Source organism: Leiobunum rupestre, chromosome 4 (assembly GCF_980474605.1).
Source record: "Leiobunum rupestre chromosome 4, qqLeiRupe1.1.hap1, whole genome shotgun sequence".
NCBI lineage: Eukaryota > Metazoa > Arthropoda > Arachnida > Opiliones > Sclerosomatidae > Leiobunum > Leiobunum rupestre.
In genome coordinates this window covers 42,494,480-42,512,225 of record NC_143387.1, presented here as the reverse complement: position 1 = coordinate 42,512,225, position 17,746 = coordinate 42,494,480, and the positions used below count along the sequence as shown (strand labels likewise).

The window sequence follows — 17,746 nt, the reverse complement described above, 5'->3', positions numbered from 1 at the left end:
TTAATTTTTTCGTGTTTTTTGCTTTAGCTGTTCATAATTTTTCTCGCCTTCGAAGTTTAATTTTTTCGAGTCCATAGTTTTGGAGTTATAGTACTTCGACTATGGCTTGAGTTTTTTTATTCAGTTTCAGGCTTGAAGTTCGCTTCCGTATTTTACAAGATGAACACTTTCTAATGACATACGAAGTTCCACGGTGGATCCTTTTTTTTTTCAAAATGTTCCATTGTGGGGCATTAGCGGTGTTCATTGCCTCCTCGTTTGGCGTATGGCGGTAACTAATTTTGGTTTCGTTTCATTGTTATCAAACCAAATTAGGCGAAAATGACACGCTCCACACAATTGTTTTTGAGAATCTTTGTAGGTATCAAGCAAGAGCGAAGATTTAAATAATTATTGAAATATTTCCAATATTGTATATAAAATGTAACATCGTAAGCAATAAAAACAGAAAAATGTAAAGAAAATATTTGTGTGTAAGTTATTACAAGTTCAAAAATAAAATAACGCCCTTTTGAAATTCGGAAGAATGATGTAATTTTTATCGTTATCGTCAGTCGTTACATTTGGATCGCTTTCGCGCGACACAGATGTTTACAGCATAGTGATTATAGCCTACTGTCTATAGTAACTTTAAATAGGTTACCTTGGTAATTCCACCCCCTCCCTCCTTGTTCATACTCCCCGGCAGCCAGCGGGTCCCCACTCCCCACATGCTGAGCTTGACGGTGATTGTTGACAGCTTCTTCATTGTTGATTTTTGTTACCCGCACAAACTAGACATTAGAATTATTCAAACATTTTTATTATTACTAAAATTCGGTGTGAAATAAAAACGAAAAGAACGCTATTAGTTTCAAAACCAGGTATCTAAAAAATATTACTTAAATTTGATAAAAATTTATAACGTAATGCTTTTTAAAAATGGAAAATAATCGATAACTTTGTAACTATACATTGGCCGCTATTTGTAATATTTATATTTTTAGTGTAAAGGAAGTTTGAAAAACGGCAAAAAAGAAAATTCGCGTAAATCGAGTTACCTCAATTTGGAACTAAACAGTTTTAATATTGGCACAGGCTGGCCATTATATTAATTCCAACTCCTCCCTTTTTTTCTGAAAAAAATTATTATTTAAAAACCGTGAATCTTCGCAATTAGCTTGATCATTTGATGATATGGTTATTTTTGTCGATGTCATAAACAATGGACAAAATCGAAGACGGTTATATGCAAAGATATTGTATTATATTTTACATATACATTAAAAATAATCTTATTATTAACTTGTTCATACCGTCAAATGTGAAGTTTAATTTTAAATAATTATTATTATTAAAAATGTTTGCTCTTCGCGATTTACCGTAAACGAACTCTGTCGTCGTTCACTGTGATTAAAATCCCGGTGTAGGTAGTCAGGAGCGGCGTTAGGGGTAGGCAACACGAGCTATAGCCTACTTTTGTGTTCAAATAGGGGCCCACAAATCGATCTGACGGGGCCACATCAAGTCGATTTTTAAATTCAAATAAAATATGTGATGATAGTTAATACTGTAAAATTTTAAAAACCGCACTATTATCAAATAATAAATAAATTACCTGAATTTGCAAAATTGAATTTTAAGTCAATATATAGAGGGGCCCAATATTGAGGAACAGGGGGCCCACAAATGATAAACATTATTAGCCTACACCTAAGAATCTTCTGGCACCGCCCCTGTAGGTAGTTGCTAAAACTGTCTATTAAATTCTGGAGATTTACAAATGAGTTGGATTAGGGGTTAGTAAATGTCCACTTGTTTTTATGGTACCGATCCTTAATTAATATTTTCCTTAATAAAGCTCTTTTAACACTAAACGGAATATTTGTAGTCTAGTTTATCGTTGGATAAATTCGGAAGAACCTTTGAATTTTATTCAATCGGAGATATCATTAACTCCCGACGTTTAGAGTACCCTTCATTTTATTAATAAAAAAAGTAAATAATAAACCCATAGCCGAGTAATAGTTTAATGTTTGATTTTTGAAATTTTTGCTCGCCGCGCTGTGAGCGATTTGCGTAAACGAACTTTACCGTCGCTCACCGTGATCAAAATCCGCGCGTAGCTAGCGCACAAATCTGAGCGAATTATTCCTTCTCTCGGTAATTTTCCCTCAACGCTGCGTCAGCGCTTTCTACTGAGGGTACTAACGCATCGCTTAAAAGTGAGGGGGCTATTCCGACGATCGGGAGATCTCGCTCAGCGCGCGGTGAGCGCTTAAAAGTGAGGGAACTAACCCGTCGAGGGGGGAATCTCCCTCAGCGCGCCGTCAGCCATCAACGCCGGAGCGAACTATTCGGCGCTCGCGCAGAGGCTTCTCAATTAGAGATAGAGAAAATAAACTCGTTTGCCTTGAGTACTCGCTCACTTGAGCAAGCCGTGTTTAAAACTCTATATGCTCATTTTTCCGAACGCTCGCAATTTTTTGCCCACAGAGAGTATCTCAACTGCGAAATTCGTTCCAACTTAGTTGGAACGAATTTCGCAGTTGAGATACTCTCTTTTACCCGTACTATATGGGAATTATGTTCCCTTTAAAGAGAGACTGGAAATGTTTTATTTTTCTTTCAATATTTGTATGGTTTCTTGAATATTTAAGAGAATGTTTTATGCAAATTAAACGAGGTTTACACCCATGAATAATATAAAATCTCAAACCTGACACCGCGATTCTGTTTCGATAGTTATAGATTAACGGCAGAAAATTATCAGTACGTTCACTGAAAATATGTTAACTAAGGAAATCGCGACGTTTTCTATCGACGTGATTTGCATTTAACATTCCAGATGCATTTATATAAATCTTTAATTAGATAATTGTATTTTTTAATGCATTAATAGAAAACCTATAAAATAATTTTTAAGGTTTTCCAGGAGACGTATTTAGAAACATTCCGAATATTTTATTTTAAGTAGCGAAATATATCGGAGGATTCATGAACAATTAAAAACTTGTTTAACCGTTCCCGAGAAGCATTAAAGGGGACGTTCCAAAAACTTGCATTATTTATATATGATCAAATAAAAACCTTTATAAATAAAATTCGAAGGGTCGATACACGGTTATATTGAAAAGGTTCAGCCGCTGACGGGAGCTCCAGTTCCACAACAATATTCTATAAAATTGTTGACTTAGAAAACAATATTCATTGAATAAACAGAATCCCTTTTCAATTTTAGTCAATTAAGTTTTAGAGTCTCAAGATCGTCCCATTTGAACAACCACATTTTTTTTCCAGTCCAGAATACTTCCTTAGTAAACGTACAAAAATGGATTACAAAAATATATCATCCTTTCATATGAGAATTTGCGTTCAAACGGTGATATTTTATTCAATTCTTAAAACAAGATTACAGAGGACTTATAGTTAAAGATTTCACTTTTAAGATGTTACCATGGCTGAATGTAACTATTAAAGATGGAAAAATAGAACTTGGCGGGGTTCTTACCAAACTTTTGAATTTGCTGGTCGAAAAGTTCCATTTTGAGTAAGTTTTGATCTTAAAGTCACCTCATTATAATTTTAAAATTTTAGTTTTCTCTGGTAATTTCGAACATTTTCTTTAATTATAGTTAACAGTTAATTCGGAAAATGATATTTTTTAGAACTTAAGACAGAAATGCAACTATTTCAAAAGTTACCGCCCACTCCGAAACCCGGAGAAAACCACTATTAATTAATTAATTAATGAAAATTTTCGGCCCCAGTTTTTTTACTAATATACATTAACACGTATATTTGTGCCTTTTCCGAATTGGCTTAAGAATAACTTTGGCTTTGCTACGACTTCAGATTTTCAACGCAACTTCCACCAGACAATGAGTGGGGTCAGAAAAAGAGAGACGGAAATTGGACGGGAATGGTTGGCATAATCCTGAAAGACGTAAGCTACCACCATGTGTAACATAATCACTCAGAAGTATGCCATAAAAGCATTTTCCTTAATGAAACCTTGTTCACGGGATATGACGTAAATTACGTCACTTACAATTCCGTGACGAAATACGCGTCATCAACGTTACTGATGGTAAACGGAAGTTAGTGAGAATTCCTCGCGCGTTTCTGGCTTTGCCCATGTCAAGTTTAGCTCGTGCATCGCGATCACATGATTTCATTTCCATGGTAACCTTCTCAATAGCGCAAGGATTATAAGCATTTTTGCATTTTTGGGTCCGCTTAATGTATGTTCCGCGTAAAACAAGGTCTCATTGATTTTTTTCAATGGAAATGTTATACAGAGGCATACTTATGAGTAATTATGTTACATATGCTACCACTAACGCGTGTACTTCAAATTTGGCAGTTTTGATTAAAAAAACGGTTTTCTAAAAACAGGAAGCGGACATGATACTAGGACCTTTCGCCGAAACGCTAGACCGCTTCGAAGTGTTGAGGTTCACGGCCTCTTATTTTACGAGCGGGGTCATCATGGTAGCCGGCGGTAGTTCCGCCAAGAAACAGAATATTCTTAGTTTCTTCCAGGCCTTCGAGGTCGACGTTTGGGCACTTTTAGTCATATCCATCTTTTTAGTCATCAAAGTGCTCAATTACCTGGACAAAGTTGATCCCGACGAAACAACAAAGATTTCCAAGACATCGGGCCAAAACGGATGGACTATCTTGGGATCTCTCTTTTGCGAATGTACGGAATCTTTTTGAACAATCAAATATTTTTATAACACATTGAGACTCCGATATATGATTTTGTGGCACACTTCTCCATTAATTAACACGGACTAACCGGTTTTAGGTCGGGCATCGTAAATCGATTTACCGACCGTTCATGTTTTGAAAGATTCTACGACAGTCGGCTCAACCCATTTTGCACAATTTCACGCCTCTAATAGCTTCTAGCGGGTAACTTGATATGTGAACACTTGGAATGCCTTGGCAAGACTATGGTGGCATATGATTATCATCAGTAGCGGCGCTAAGGGTGGGCTGAAGTGGGCTTTAGCCCCCCTGCCTTTCTGAGAGGGGCCACATATTTCTATTAAAAGGGCCACATATTTATAATTAAGAGGCCACATATTTATAATTAAGAGGCCACATATTTCAATTTATGAATTTTCTTTATCTCTAGAAATTGTTTTTATTGCGAAAAAAAATTTCTGAGAAAAAAATCAATTTGTTTACTCAATAGTAGACCATAAACACTTAGATTCGGGAGGAAGGGAGCGGAAATTGATAGAAAGTTGAATGGACAATAGAAAGAAAAGAAAGGGAATTTAGGGAAATACCCCGGGCATGCACGTATCCCCTCCAGGTCAGATACAACGTCATAGGGGTCCAGTAAACGCGACGAGAGCCGCACGAAGAAAACGACCTTGCTCTTCTCGCTTCCTGGAAAATTTATAAGGGGTCACTCAATTTGTAAAATGGAGTGTAGCTACACTCCATGGTTGTAAGGGCCACAAAATTCTTAGGGGCCACCAAATAATTAGCCCACCTGTGAAAAAACCTTAGCGCCGCTACTGATTCTCATAGAAATGGGCTTGGTTTATAGACGAGATTTTCGTTTGCGACGGCGTCTAGCCAATGATTTTGGAAGTAAGCGAAACGTCTTACATTCGAATTAGCTTAAACCACCCGTTTCTCCTTACACATTCCAAGTATAATTTTATAGTTTTGCTGCTTCCAAAAATAACGTTTCGCCAGCTCATGGCCAACTTAAATTTATACTGTGTTGTCCTGCTCTGTAATTTTATGTCATGAATGGTTGGTTGTTTTGAAGAACTCTTGGCAGTAGGTCTGACAGCAGTTTCGCAAACCGTTTTTCACGCTGCTTATGGCTTTCAAAGATCACGTTCTTTACGCTGCTTATGGCTTTCAAAGATCACGTTTTTTACGCTGCTTATGGCTTTCAAAGATCACGTTTTTTACGCTGCTTATGGCTTTCAAAGATCACGTTTTTTACGCTGCTTATGGCTTTCAAAGATCACGTTTTTTACGCTGCTTATGGCTTTCAAAGATCACGTTTTTTACGCTGCTTATGGCTTTCAAAGATCACGTTTTTTACGCTGCTTATGGCTTTCAAAGATCACGTTTTTTACGCTGCTTATGGCTTTCAAAGATCACGTTTTCAGCTACTTCCATAAAACAACGCTTTTCGGTAAACTGGCATATTACGAATTGGCATGTCAAAGTCGGTCAATTGGCATTTGAAATGTCAGCATGTCGAAGTCGACTAAAGACATTTTATGAGTCAGCAGGTCGCAATCAGTGAACTGTACTTTTTGGGGGCGGAACACTGTCAATTTTCGCTAAATAACCGACTTGTGGCTGACTGACGGAATGATTTTATATTAAGACTTCTATTTTGAACGCCATTCCAGAAAATTAACAGAAATAATTATTTATAACACTTTTACTTTCATTAAAATTATGACGCAAGTTCCCCCTAAACACTATTTTGGGAAGAGATATAATAAATGAAAAAATAACGTCTTCATAGAAGTTTTATTTGTTGTATCTGTGTTCGGGGACGAATTTCCACGCCTAGGACTGCCAATTTTTAAGGGAACGATTTTGGTCACCAAATTACACCGTGCCTATAGGCCACAAGTGGTAAAAGCTCGCCTCTGCCGGTTTTTTAGCCTGTTAAAACTTGTTGCCCGTGAGGTTGAAGTTGGCTTAGATGCGGAGGCTTAAAATAAACTTTTTGGCGACCAGTTTTGAAGCACAATAAGCTTGTATACCAACCCTAAACCCCTTCAGTTGGTCACTGGCGATAGTCATCAGTTGTCGACGAATCAGGCCAGCAAGAGGAGGCAGGCTCAATCCCAGCTTTTGGCACTGGGTGAAAACTCGCGTTGAGTTTGCAAGTTATCTCCCCACTGGTTAAAGGGGTTTTCCCCTGAGTTTTTCGGGTATTATAAATTTGGTTTTTTACAAGTCATGCGACTTATCGCCCTTCCCCTTCCCATAAAAACTTGTAGAGGTTAACGGTAATAGTAAGTGTAGGGAGCTGTTGGCTCGTGTGGCATGAAGGGCTTGCCGCCACCCTCCGGCCACCTGTTTAAGGGAATAGAACGTCCAACGCGTTCTTTATGGAAGACCCCATCAATTTCCTTTATTCCCTTCACAATAAGCGATTATCAGCGCCGCAGGTGTGAAAAGCCATGGGAGGCAGCGGACAATATTGGAACCCTCGGAGGGCGACAGAAATACCAGAGGTTATATTCCCTTTAAAGGCGTTAAAAGTCGCTAGATGACTTGGGCCTATGGTGGTGCCTTGGGTATTAGCCAAGCTGATTATTATTATTATTATTATGTTTTGAACACGCTCATTAAATTGTATATGACTTTAATTTTATTGAAGCGTCTTAATTACTTCGTCCTTGCAGCCGCCATTTATGAACCAAGAAGGATCTCTTCTCAGTTTGTACTCGGTGTCTGGTGGCTCGCCATCGTTGTCCTAATGAATTCTTTTACTGGACAAATGAAAGCATCCATGACAATAGAACAAGAACTTGATCGACTGGATGATATAAATGATTTGGTTACAAAGACCAAGATCCCCGCCATGTTGCCTCGAGGAACTGCCTTCGCTGATTTATTCAAAGTGAGCACGCTTATTCGGAGTTCAAATTAACCGTTTTTCACTTTAGGTGAATGCAGTCAGTGTAGATTTTCGATAATTTATTTAGACCGATTACTCTAGATAATAATAACATTATAAAAATCAAACCTATAGTATAATAACAAGAATGTATTTATTTATACTCAGGGAGAATGAATATGTCGAGACTATCGACGGACACCCTGAGGCCCTAGTTACCCGTCACGCTAAGGGGGAGGGGATGAAAAAAAGAGGTGGTCTTATTTTTTGCGTCCTCACAGCAGCGTTAATCGCGTCGAAAAACGTAATTTTTAAGAAGCAATGAGATTGCAGTATTATTTGATTTTATTAAAGCGGAGGAGCATACCGGGGCCCCCAACGGATGGAATTGGAGAAACGCTAAAAATAATCTCGACATATTCATTCTCCCTGAGTATAAATAAATACATTCTTGATAATAACTAATGAAAATTTTATTTGATCACAAATTTGAAACTCCTAAATAGAATTTGGAATAGTTATTTCGATATAAATGTGTAGTTTCCAAATTTTCAAAGGGCAAACAGATATTTAAGGAAATAGATTAATTTATAGATGATGGGCCTGAAAATTAGCTAGAGCAGTATAAGTAGTGCAGTATTGGTTTGTTTCAATAAGATACCAAATGTGGACAATTATAACATAAAAAAGATAACTAATTTCCGGGGCTTATGAATCAGCTAGTGCAGTATTGTCTTGTTTCAATAAGGTAACAAATGTTGCAAATTATAACATAAAAACGATAACTAATTTAAACTCCAGCTCATTGAACCCCTCTGCGTTTCGCTTCATTGATGGCTTTTCAACTCTCACCTAATTAAATTTCACAGTTGTATCGCAGCTATTGTCGCTCCTATACTAACTAGAGATTTTAATTTGGAATTAGTACGGTTACACTGCCGATTTCAAGGAAGTGTGGAGGCGCACCGAAAAGTCGGACGGTGTCCTATTGATGAGAAACCTCTTGTCCGATAGCAGCTTTATGAAAGTGAAACTGGCCAAGGCCGTCATTATCTCGGAAGAGTCCACCGTCAGATTCGCCCTTTCTAAAGTCTGTCTTCGTCTGCCCGGCGATGGAGAATTGTACGTAGCGAGAGATCGGGTTTTTCCTCACGACCTTGCTGTGGCCATGAGAAAAGGAGTACCTCTGAGTGTGGTCGAAGCGTGGAGTTTCGGGTAAATTCCACTACCATAAGTCTATAATTATGTTCCATAAGCACGTTAGTTAACCTGAGGTGACGTAACCGTAAGTAGAACGTAAAATAACCGAAAGAGGGAGTCCATTACTGTTGTTGAAAATCAGCGTCTACGTATTAGCTAGGAGCAACAAACACAAAACCCCACACAAGGAGAACGCAACCCGTCAAAAGTCGTGGGTTTTCTTGTGTACATTTTTCATTGGCTAGACGCTTTAGCGCCTACTGCCGTCGGAAGGGGAAAATTCTGAAATTGTCTTCCCCCCCGCCCGTAAAACGTTCAGCGTAAAGGCTCGTGACGCTCGTGCAATGAAATTCGTACACAACCCTTCGTTAGCGTGTTTTAAGGCTAGCTACGTTCTCCTTGTGTTTGTTGCTCCTAGGTATTAGCATCAGAGTTAATGGACGCGCGCTTTTTGAAACGTAAATAAAACGCGGATAAAACGTATTGTGACGTGGAAGTGACGTAACGCTTGCGATACGGTTACGTAACCTCTGGTGGACCACTAGCTTTAGGCGAAATAATTACTGATAGCTTTATGTGGAGTGACGTAGAAAGGCCGTCATAGCCAAAAAGAAAAATGCCTCTAGCTAGAAAAATACGCTACTTAAAAATAAATTATCCTACTGCACGTGTTTATTATAATGACTTTTTGTCTGAAGCTCAGCAAATATATGTGGTCATACTAGAAATGTGTCTTAGTAAAAGCTTAACACGTGTCATGCACACTAACACACTTACTTGATTTCATTATTAACTTAAGCAATTACAAATTTCATTACTTTACTTTTTGCATAATATATATGAATAGACTTTACTTAATTGTTGTCAACATATGTAGAAAATATAAGTATGCCTCTTTATAACATTTCTATAGAAAAAAATTCAATGAAACCTTGTTTTACACGAAACATACAATAAGTGGATCGAAAAATGGAAAATTCTTATAATCCTTGTGCTATGGAAAGGTTACAATGGACACAAAATCTCGTGATGGTGAGTCACGAGCTAAGATTCAGATTGTCGAAGCCAGAAATGTGCGAGGAATTAACTAATTTCCGTTATAAAGTTGTTGACCCATTTTTCGTCACAGAGTTGGAAGTGACGTAATTTACGTCATATCCCGTGAACAAGATTTCAGTAAAGAAAATGCTTTTGTGGCATACTTATGAGTGATTATGTTACATAGTGTTATATGTATACTCTTGGAATGCCTAAGCTAGGTTCCACTGTCACCGTGCTCATAACTTGCTCATTTCTGTAGGATTATGTCCATTCAAAGCAGTGGTATAATGTGGAAATGGTTGGACGACTTGTATGGGCCTTGGCGATGTGACGATTCCTCCAATCAGGGAGAGAAATCCATCACGATCAAAGAATTTTCCAACATACTCTTGATGATGTGCGTGCTCTACGGCATCTGCTTCATCGCTTTCGCCAACGAATTCTACCAAGATCGCAGGATGAGACTATCCCTCAAAAACAAAATGAAACACGACGCGAAATCTAAATTCGACAGCATACTAACAAAAGTCAATAACGCTAGGCGCTTCTGATCAATTAAATCAACATTTTTCTTTAGAAAAATTTTATATTTTTTACAATTATTCGGAACAAATTAAATTTCAATATTTCTCTTACGCTTTAACGAAAACGACTAATAAATAAATAAATTAATTTATTCCAGTCCAAAACCCTCCGCGTTAGAAATGGCGATGACCAGCTTCTCTCTCATGATGTCACGGTTTTTGTAACGCGGTAGAACTAGCTGATTGAAACAAGTGTGTGAGACGGGTAACATTTCGGTGGTGTGGTTTAAGGCCGAAATTTTGAAGGTCATTTCACTCATGCCACCAACGGGCACACGGTCACTGCCCGTCGTAAAACGCAAAAATTGCTTTTGCAAATCGTTACTGAACGATTTCACAATTTCCCAGAATTCCCTGAAAATATGTTCAAAAATTATTTGCAGATAATTGACAGACACCTTTGAAGTTATTCTGTCTAGAAACTCTAAGCGGCAATGTTATAATTAGAATAGAAAGGTTCTCTGATTAATAAATCAATATCTCACTTCATTATGGGTTCCGTTTCGGTAAAGCCATCGTATGTAGTAACTTTCTGCAGTTCCTCCATATCTAGTGTGGGATTCCCACAAACTAGCATCTCTACTTCTTCTGGTCGAAGCATCTATAATAACGCAAATGGATTGGACCAAATTCTTCGACATAACAAAAACGGGAGTTAAATTTACAATTAAGGCATTAGAAGCGCAGACACTGTGAAAACCCAAATAGAACGCCTTGAAAGACTGATAAATGGCTTTATTCAGGATAAGATCCATGTACGAATCGACGTATTCTTGAAAAAGTTAAAAAAAATTGATATTAGCCATTTTGGTTAGAAGCGCAATTAGCTGGTGGATTTTGGTCTGGAAATGCTTAACAGATTAAATCTAGCAGCTAAGAGGCTTATATCATTAGCCGATAGGTGGCTCTATGTTAACTGAAAAGGCTAATTGTTATATTACGTATTCTAAAAGGTATATTTTAAGCCCACTTACGGGAACCTACCTTGCCTATTGACGTTCGTAACGGGTTTGTTTTCGCCACCGGGCTGAAGGACGTGGGTTTTTATGGCACTAAACTCTTCCACCGACACTTGAAAGGTCATGCAAAAATCTTCTTCAACGTTACCTTCGTAGGCTAGAAGCTCGCGCAAGCCAACAGCCACGTCCTAATCGCGAACAAATGAAAATCAGTAATGCGCCATGTTCTATCTAACGTATATGACCGGAAGCAGTAGCGGCTTTATGGGTTGCGAGGCACTAGGCCAATATGGAAAGTTCTAAAAACGCGAGGCCATATTGTAACAGTTCATAATGTAGTCCTTTACTACAATATCTTCATAAAATTTTGGACATAAGATTAATATTGGATCCAATCAAATATTTCTGCATCAAACTTTGATCCAAAATAGTTTTAGTCCAGAAATATTTAGCCAATTGGGAAACAAAATATTTTGATCCAGATTTAATACAGTTTTTTGCAAGAATTAATTTAATCTGTTCACTTTTAATCATGTCTGGATCAAATTTTGATAAATCACACAGGAAACTAAGCCATCTATAAATGTTAATTTCAACTTGTAATGTTGATTGTCCCCGCGAGGCCCTAGGCATTGCCGAGACTGCGTATGCATAAAAGCCACCACTGACCGTAAGTTACTTACGGGCATAACTTCGGCAAAATCTTCCATGGTGAACTTACAAAGACCCACGGAAGAAGCGGTCTCTAAATGTTGAGGGACAACAGGAGGGCTTAGTAATTTCCGGTAGCATAAGCGCGGGAAATGAAGATCCAAAATAATGGAGTTGTAAACCGCCAAACCCATTAACTTGGGGGGATAATTGTCAAGGAAATTAACCGGCAAAGCAATTCAACTTTTTATCACCATTTTTCAATATCAATTAGAAGGATACAACTCCAATCAGATTATATTCTCGAAGGTTTCCATTCTGCGATGTGCTAAACCAATAACATCTGGCTTTATTGTGGTAAACAAACATACCTACGAAAATGAAAATATAGTGATATTTCTGGTCAATAACCACACCATAAGATTACGCGGGTTACCGTAATTTGAATCGAAAATTTGTCTAATAACCAATAGGAACCACTCTTTAGTTAATCCACCCATGTCCAATCCAGGTTCGCCGACGAAGGTTACCTTCAGTTTCTTTTTTAAGTCGCATTGTTTACTAGCAATCTGTTTCATTTGAAAATGGAGTTTCATTTTACCGTCATTTAAAAATAATTTTTTACATAAATACTTCGTTTAAAGAATCCGAAACCAGATGAGATCTTCTTACATTCAAGTTCAAGAAAAACACGTCAATATCCGGAATTTGTCGAAAAAGAGCCCGATTTAGCAAACTTCTCTAAAAATGAACATTTTGTTTACGCAGTTTCTTGAGATAATATTTAAAAAGTACAAAATAGATAGATTCGATTTTCAGCAGTGGCGGCGGAAAATGGGATACTCAGGTTCATTCCTCCCAAAGAGCAGATTGAAAAAATGTTTCTCTCGGGTGCGATATCTCATGGGCGCCCCAAAAATTTATAAAACCGAGTTTGATTTAAAATTTTGTTTCTCAAGATCTCTTATAGTATCAAATGGTTAATCATGGTTCTTCTTGTACGTGTGACTAAACTTAGCAACGCTTCCCAAATTTTAATTGGTCCAAAATTATCGCATAAGGCAAATTAATTTTTTCAAGTAATCGTGAAACCGTTGACGTAATCTGAGAACCGTTGCTACGTTTAGTCACTTCTTTTCTTTGTTATGTTAATAAGGCTCAAAAAAGTGTTTAAAATATCAGTTACAGTTTTCACCTCAAAATACACTCCGATTGAATTTACTATGGTAAACTTTAACCTTAAAGAACTCAATTCAGGGACCAAACTTTAAAATGCGGGGTTCGTACACCATAGCGGCGCCAAAATGTTAAAGAGAAGTGTAAGGTTAATATTTTTCAAAAATCATAGGCCCTCTTTAAGACTATACCAATTTTACTGACGGTAAAATGGCCTTGCTGGGGGCCCCACAAATTAAACGGAGGAGCAGGGGCCCTTTCAAACGATTTGTGTGGCCCCAAGTAAATTGAAAGTAGTCTAGAGCTTGCCACTTTTAATTCAAAGCATTTACTTTTACCAAGGACAAAAGTAAGTAGAAATTACCGAGACCCGTTCAGCCTGGCCAAATAAGGTGGCCTTCTCTTGAGTGTCTTGGAACCAGTGGTGTAGTCGTAAAATAAAAAGAACCGGGGCTTTACCGGCCGCTATAAAAGTACGTCCAACTTCGATTTTTAGCGTGATCGAAGCTGGCCGCGCCGAGGTAACGATTTGAAATTGTTCTGGTATTTTTCAACGGGCAAAATTTATTATAAATTCACACACCCTTTATTCCAGAAAAATGATATACGAAATAGAAGCAAGGGGCGCCCTGGCAAGTTGAAAAAAAGAGGCAGGGCCCGCCCTGGCAAAATGGAAAAACCAAGGCGGGGCGGGGCCCTGCCTTTGAAAAAAGCACCGGGGCGACGCCCTGCCCCACTCTGGCCCGACTACACCACTGCTTGGAACCAGGAGTTATTGTTTCTCACACAGAGTACGAGACTCTCGTTTTAATGACCAAAGGAAGTGTAGCTAAGAAATTGGTCTTGGTAATATTTGATTCATACAAAAAATTTATAACAACCTTAACAGGCCTGGCCGTAAGGTGTGTGAACTCCAAGGTAACACGCGATGAGACGCGTAATTAGTAATTATTCTAAGCGCGTGACCCCAAGGCCCGAAGGTCGATGCCTCGTTCACCGAGCCCTTATCTCTCAGTGCTTAGAAGCCATTTTGTCTTGGAATTACAAAACCGGGTTATATCGGAGACTTATTCCGAGCTGAAGTGTCGTCGTCAAGCGAGTTGATAAGGTGTGGTTGAGATATTGTTTGAGTGAAGAATTCGCTGAATAAAATATTTAAAATATCCATTCTAAAATTGTTAAATTCAAACATTAAATGAAAACGAAAATGGAATCTATTTCAGAAATATACATAGTTTCCGAAAACACTCATAAATATACACGAAGAAAGAATTTTCGAATACCAAGGAATACCTCATAGGGATACTCTAGAGATTATTTTAGGATAGTATCTATTTTAAAACTTTGACACTTCAAGCATAGTGGACAGTGCTATGAGATAATTTGCCCTCCCACCTGAATGCCTTCCACCGCCACTGATTTTTCTGCCATTAGGAATGCTTAAGGGAACTTCATCACTCACCCTAGCGTTAAGAATCATTTGCTGCTCGGAATCTCTCTGTAAAATGCTCTTCTTGGCGACTATGCTGAGAATAAAAGGATATTGGCAATAGGAAAACCTGCGCCAAAGTTAATTTTGTCAAACCACGTATTTAACTCATTATTATACATGTATATTAATTAAAATATACGAACTTGCTATTTTTGGAGGGATTTTGCCATCTGTAATATTCGGCCATGAGGTTGATGTGATCCAAGGCACTGTTATAAAACTCCGTGTAGCTAATTACGTTGCTCTTATTATTTGCCGCGTCTAACGTCAAGAGAAATTTAATTAAGTAGCTCATTATTACGCTATAAATTGGGTAACACGGTTTCCGTGGAAAATCGGAAACTCACTCAGGAGCGCGAGAAGTCTCGTAGCGCACGGTATCCACCATCGACTTTTCCCAATGGAGGGAAGTTTTTGGCCATTTGCAGGGGGAAATTCACGAATCGTAATAAATTGCAAAAGGCACTTGACTAAAGAACGAAGTCGCTCGCCTTCCAAACTGAAGCGTTCCAAACAAAATATTATAAAATAATATGAGCTTTTACCTTAATCATTCTGTGGCCGTGTTAAAGCAACTTTACCGGGCGAACCAGTGAATTAAGAGTTGATGGTCACCGCTGCTGAGTGATACTGTTTTTCTCAGAAGGTGAGCGAAAACGCTGTACGAAGCTTGACTAGAGAAAACGGGATTTTGCACAAGAATGTACACGGCTCTCGTGTCGTCTTTCACTTTTAATCTGTTGACGAAAAGTTAAAATGAACCGGACATTATTAAACAAGCGCAAAATCAATTTGAGGGAAAGACACCGACCGATTATTGACCGGGGATAGCAGCGCGTTAACGAGTGCTTTGAGTAATCCTTTCTGTACGTAGGCTGGTAATTCGTCCAAAGCATCGTGAAGAGTGTGTATCAGGTCCATTTTTAAGTCGGGGTCGTCGAGTCTAGCTCCTTCCTGATTAGGATCTTTCTGTTGAGGAAATAACATTGCGTGGGTACCCATGTTTCAGTTAAGTGGTATCCGTATTACCTTAAACGTGGAGACCAAATCCACCACGGAACCAAAAGTAACTTCGTAAAGCTCTTGCAGGATAGAGTAGTCTCCGGATGCCTTGGCAGTCTCCAATTCTTCCTTGAATTTGGCGACTGTCAAATCTTTGTTGGTAGGGTACATGACGGGATCCATAGCTTCGGTAAAGTTTTCGCCGGACGCGGTCATGACTGATACTCTTAAGTCCTTGGAATTCGGTCTGGTGTCTGGTGTTCCATCGCGAGTGTTGGTAGTGAGGCCTTGTCCCCCCTCGTTGGGATTGATAGGTGGCAACGACAGATAGTAGTTGGCTTGGACGGTGGACTGAGAGTTGGCCGCTGCCTGGTTCGATCTGTTCGTCTCCAGCCTGGTCGGTGGCCTTCCGGACGTTTCCGATGGATTTTCTCCTGAATTTTGGTGAGAGCGGGCCCCTGTATTACTGATGTCGTTTGTCCCCCTGCGGTTGGGTCCCATAACTATACCAGTGATGTATGTTTGAATCAGGCCTAGCCCATCATTTAGAATCGGTGCGAAACCTGCTAGCCGTACGAGAGGACGGTTCTGATCTTGCTGCCAAAAATAAATCGAAGCAGACATTAAAGCCACATCCAACCTTTTTACTAATTATGTAAATTTACAATCTTTGATACTAGCATGAAGAGCAAAACCATTGAAACCTTTGATTTGTCTTTGAAAGTTTTGAAAAAAGTCAGTCCCCAATATGTTTCTGGGAATTGGATATCCATTATGTGATCTAACAAGTTTCCCAATAAAAAATTACGACATGCGCTTAGCCAAAATCGCGATCTTCATAAATCTCAATTTAAACAGCCATTATAGTTGATAAGGCATGCTAGTGTTCTTATAGACCGTTAAACTATCGATCATTGTTAATTCTTGAACAAATACAGTAGTTATAAGAGAAATATTATTATTCACTTCCACATTGGGAAAAATTGCGAAACTTTTGTTACCAATACACTAATAATTGTGTAAATATTTACTTGGTAAGATTAAGTATAGCTGAAATGAATTTACTAATATTACGGGACGCAACAGATTGAAAAGTATAATAGCGTGTCATGAACTTATGTCTTTCAAGTGCAAATATGATAAGAATTAAAATATTTTTATATATCACACGTCTTTTTAAGTCTTTAGGTGATATCTTACGCTCAACGTGTAAATAAATCCCCAAAACAGAGTGAGACTTACAATCTGTGGCAGTCTAACGGGATCTCCGGGATTCCTGACACCTCCCCTGAGGGACACGTCATCGTTGGCAGCCTGGTCGTAGAAACTCCCGCAAAAGGGACACATGGACCGCGACCTCGGAGGCACAATGGTAATTCGGCACGAAGGACACGTTAAAGTGTGTTCTTGTTGACTGTTATTATTATTATTATGGTTAGAGCCCTCCATGGCGGAGAGGCAGGACAGCAATGCTTGACCGCTGTCCGGGGAACTCTCCCTTTCAAACCATTACCGGCCGATAGAGGCCCTTTATTATATTTCGATCCGTTGACCACGAGTGGACACGGCAAAACAGTCTGGTAACTTAGCAACGGGCACGTGATACTTGCACCTAGTCTGGATTTTCGCTGAACCCGAAGATATTTTCAGAATATTTCACAGAGGAATGTGGCTTCCTTCGTCATGGTCCATTGACCTAATTACTACTTAACCTAATTGCCTCATTAAATATTGACCACTTAAAATAATTGGCTCCACATCTATAGTTTTTCGAACCTTTACGGTATCCACTTTTACTCAATAGTATACGATATTTAACCCTCAAAAGGTACCCATTATTAAATGTACGAAGTAAATTTAGTTAATGTTTAATAAAATAGACGGTAAAATGGATACCGTTTTTACACGATATTTTATCGAATTTCTCGAATATTTATGTTGATCGTACTTCCATCTGTTCCAACCACACCAACAACCCACCTTATCACGACGACCTTGTTTTTCGTATTTTCATAACTTACTTCGATTTCGTGATGTT

At 38.6% G+C, this 17,746-nt stretch overlaps 2 protein-coding genes across 2 annotated transcripts; one reads left to right on the top strand and one right to left on the bottom strand.

Annotated features, from left to right (window-relative positions):
- The first annotated feature begins 4,386 nt into the window (after positions 1-4,386).
- Positions 4,387-10,395, top strand: LOC149947871 (glutamate receptor ionotropic, kainate 1-like). Its single transcript, XM_090170978.1, has 5 exons — positions 4,387-4,684; positions 7,389-7,606; positions 7,653-7,661; positions 8,529-8,818; positions 10,104-10,395. Exons 1-5 carry the CDS (start codon positions 4,387-4,389, stop codon positions 10,393-10,395), a joined length of 1,107 nt encoding a protein of 368 aa, XP_090027104.1.
- Positions 10,396-10,487: 92 nt separating this feature from the next.
- LOC149947870 (putative E3 ubiquitin-protein ligase HECTD2) lies at positions 10,488-17,182 on the bottom strand. Its single transcript, XM_090171933.1, has 15 exons — positions 16,951-17,182; positions 15,736-16,305; positions 15,518-15,675; positions 15,288-15,443; positions 15,054-15,205; positions 14,850-14,967; positions 14,677-14,773; positions 12,672-12,779; positions 12,475-12,607; positions 12,321-12,409; positions 12,071-12,235; positions 11,413-11,575; positions 11,094-11,200; positions 10,914-11,029; positions 10,488-10,782 (listed from the first exon to the last, which is right to left on the bottom strand). Exons 1-15 carry the CDS (start codon positions 17,155-17,157, stop codon positions 10,518-10,520), a joined length of 2,604 nt encoding a protein of 867 aa, XP_090028059.1. The 5' UTR covers positions 17,158-17,182; the 3' UTR covers positions 10,488-10,517.
- Between the last annotated feature and the right edge of the window lie 564 nt (positions 17,183-17,746).

Bases quoted from the DNA above. Each gene is read 5' to 3' on its own strand.
- LOC149947871 (XM_090170978.1), top strand. From the start codon at position 4,387: ATGATACTAGGACCTTTCGCCGAAACGCTAGACCGCTTCGAAGTGTTG. The intron at 4,685-7,388 runs GTACGGAATCTT...TCGTCCTTGCAG, and splicing joins GGGATCTCTCTTTTGCGAAT to CCGCCATTTATGAACCAAGA. The intron at 8,819-10,103 runs GTAAATTCCACT...TCATTTCTGTAG, and splicing joins GTCGAAGCGTGGAGTTTCGG to GATTATGTCCATTCAAAGCA.
- LOC149947870 (XM_090171933.1), bottom strand. From the start codon at position 17,157: ATGGAGGGCTCTAACCATAATAATAATAATAACAGTCAACAAGAACAC. The intron at 12,608-12,671 runs GTATTTATGTAA...CAAATGAAACAG, and splicing joins TTTCGGATTCTTTAAACGAA to ATTGCTAGTAAACAATGCGA. The intron at 11,030-11,093 runs GTAAATTTAACT...GCGTTATTATAG, and splicing joins GCGCTTCTAATGCCTTAATT to ATGCTTCGACCAGAAGAAGT.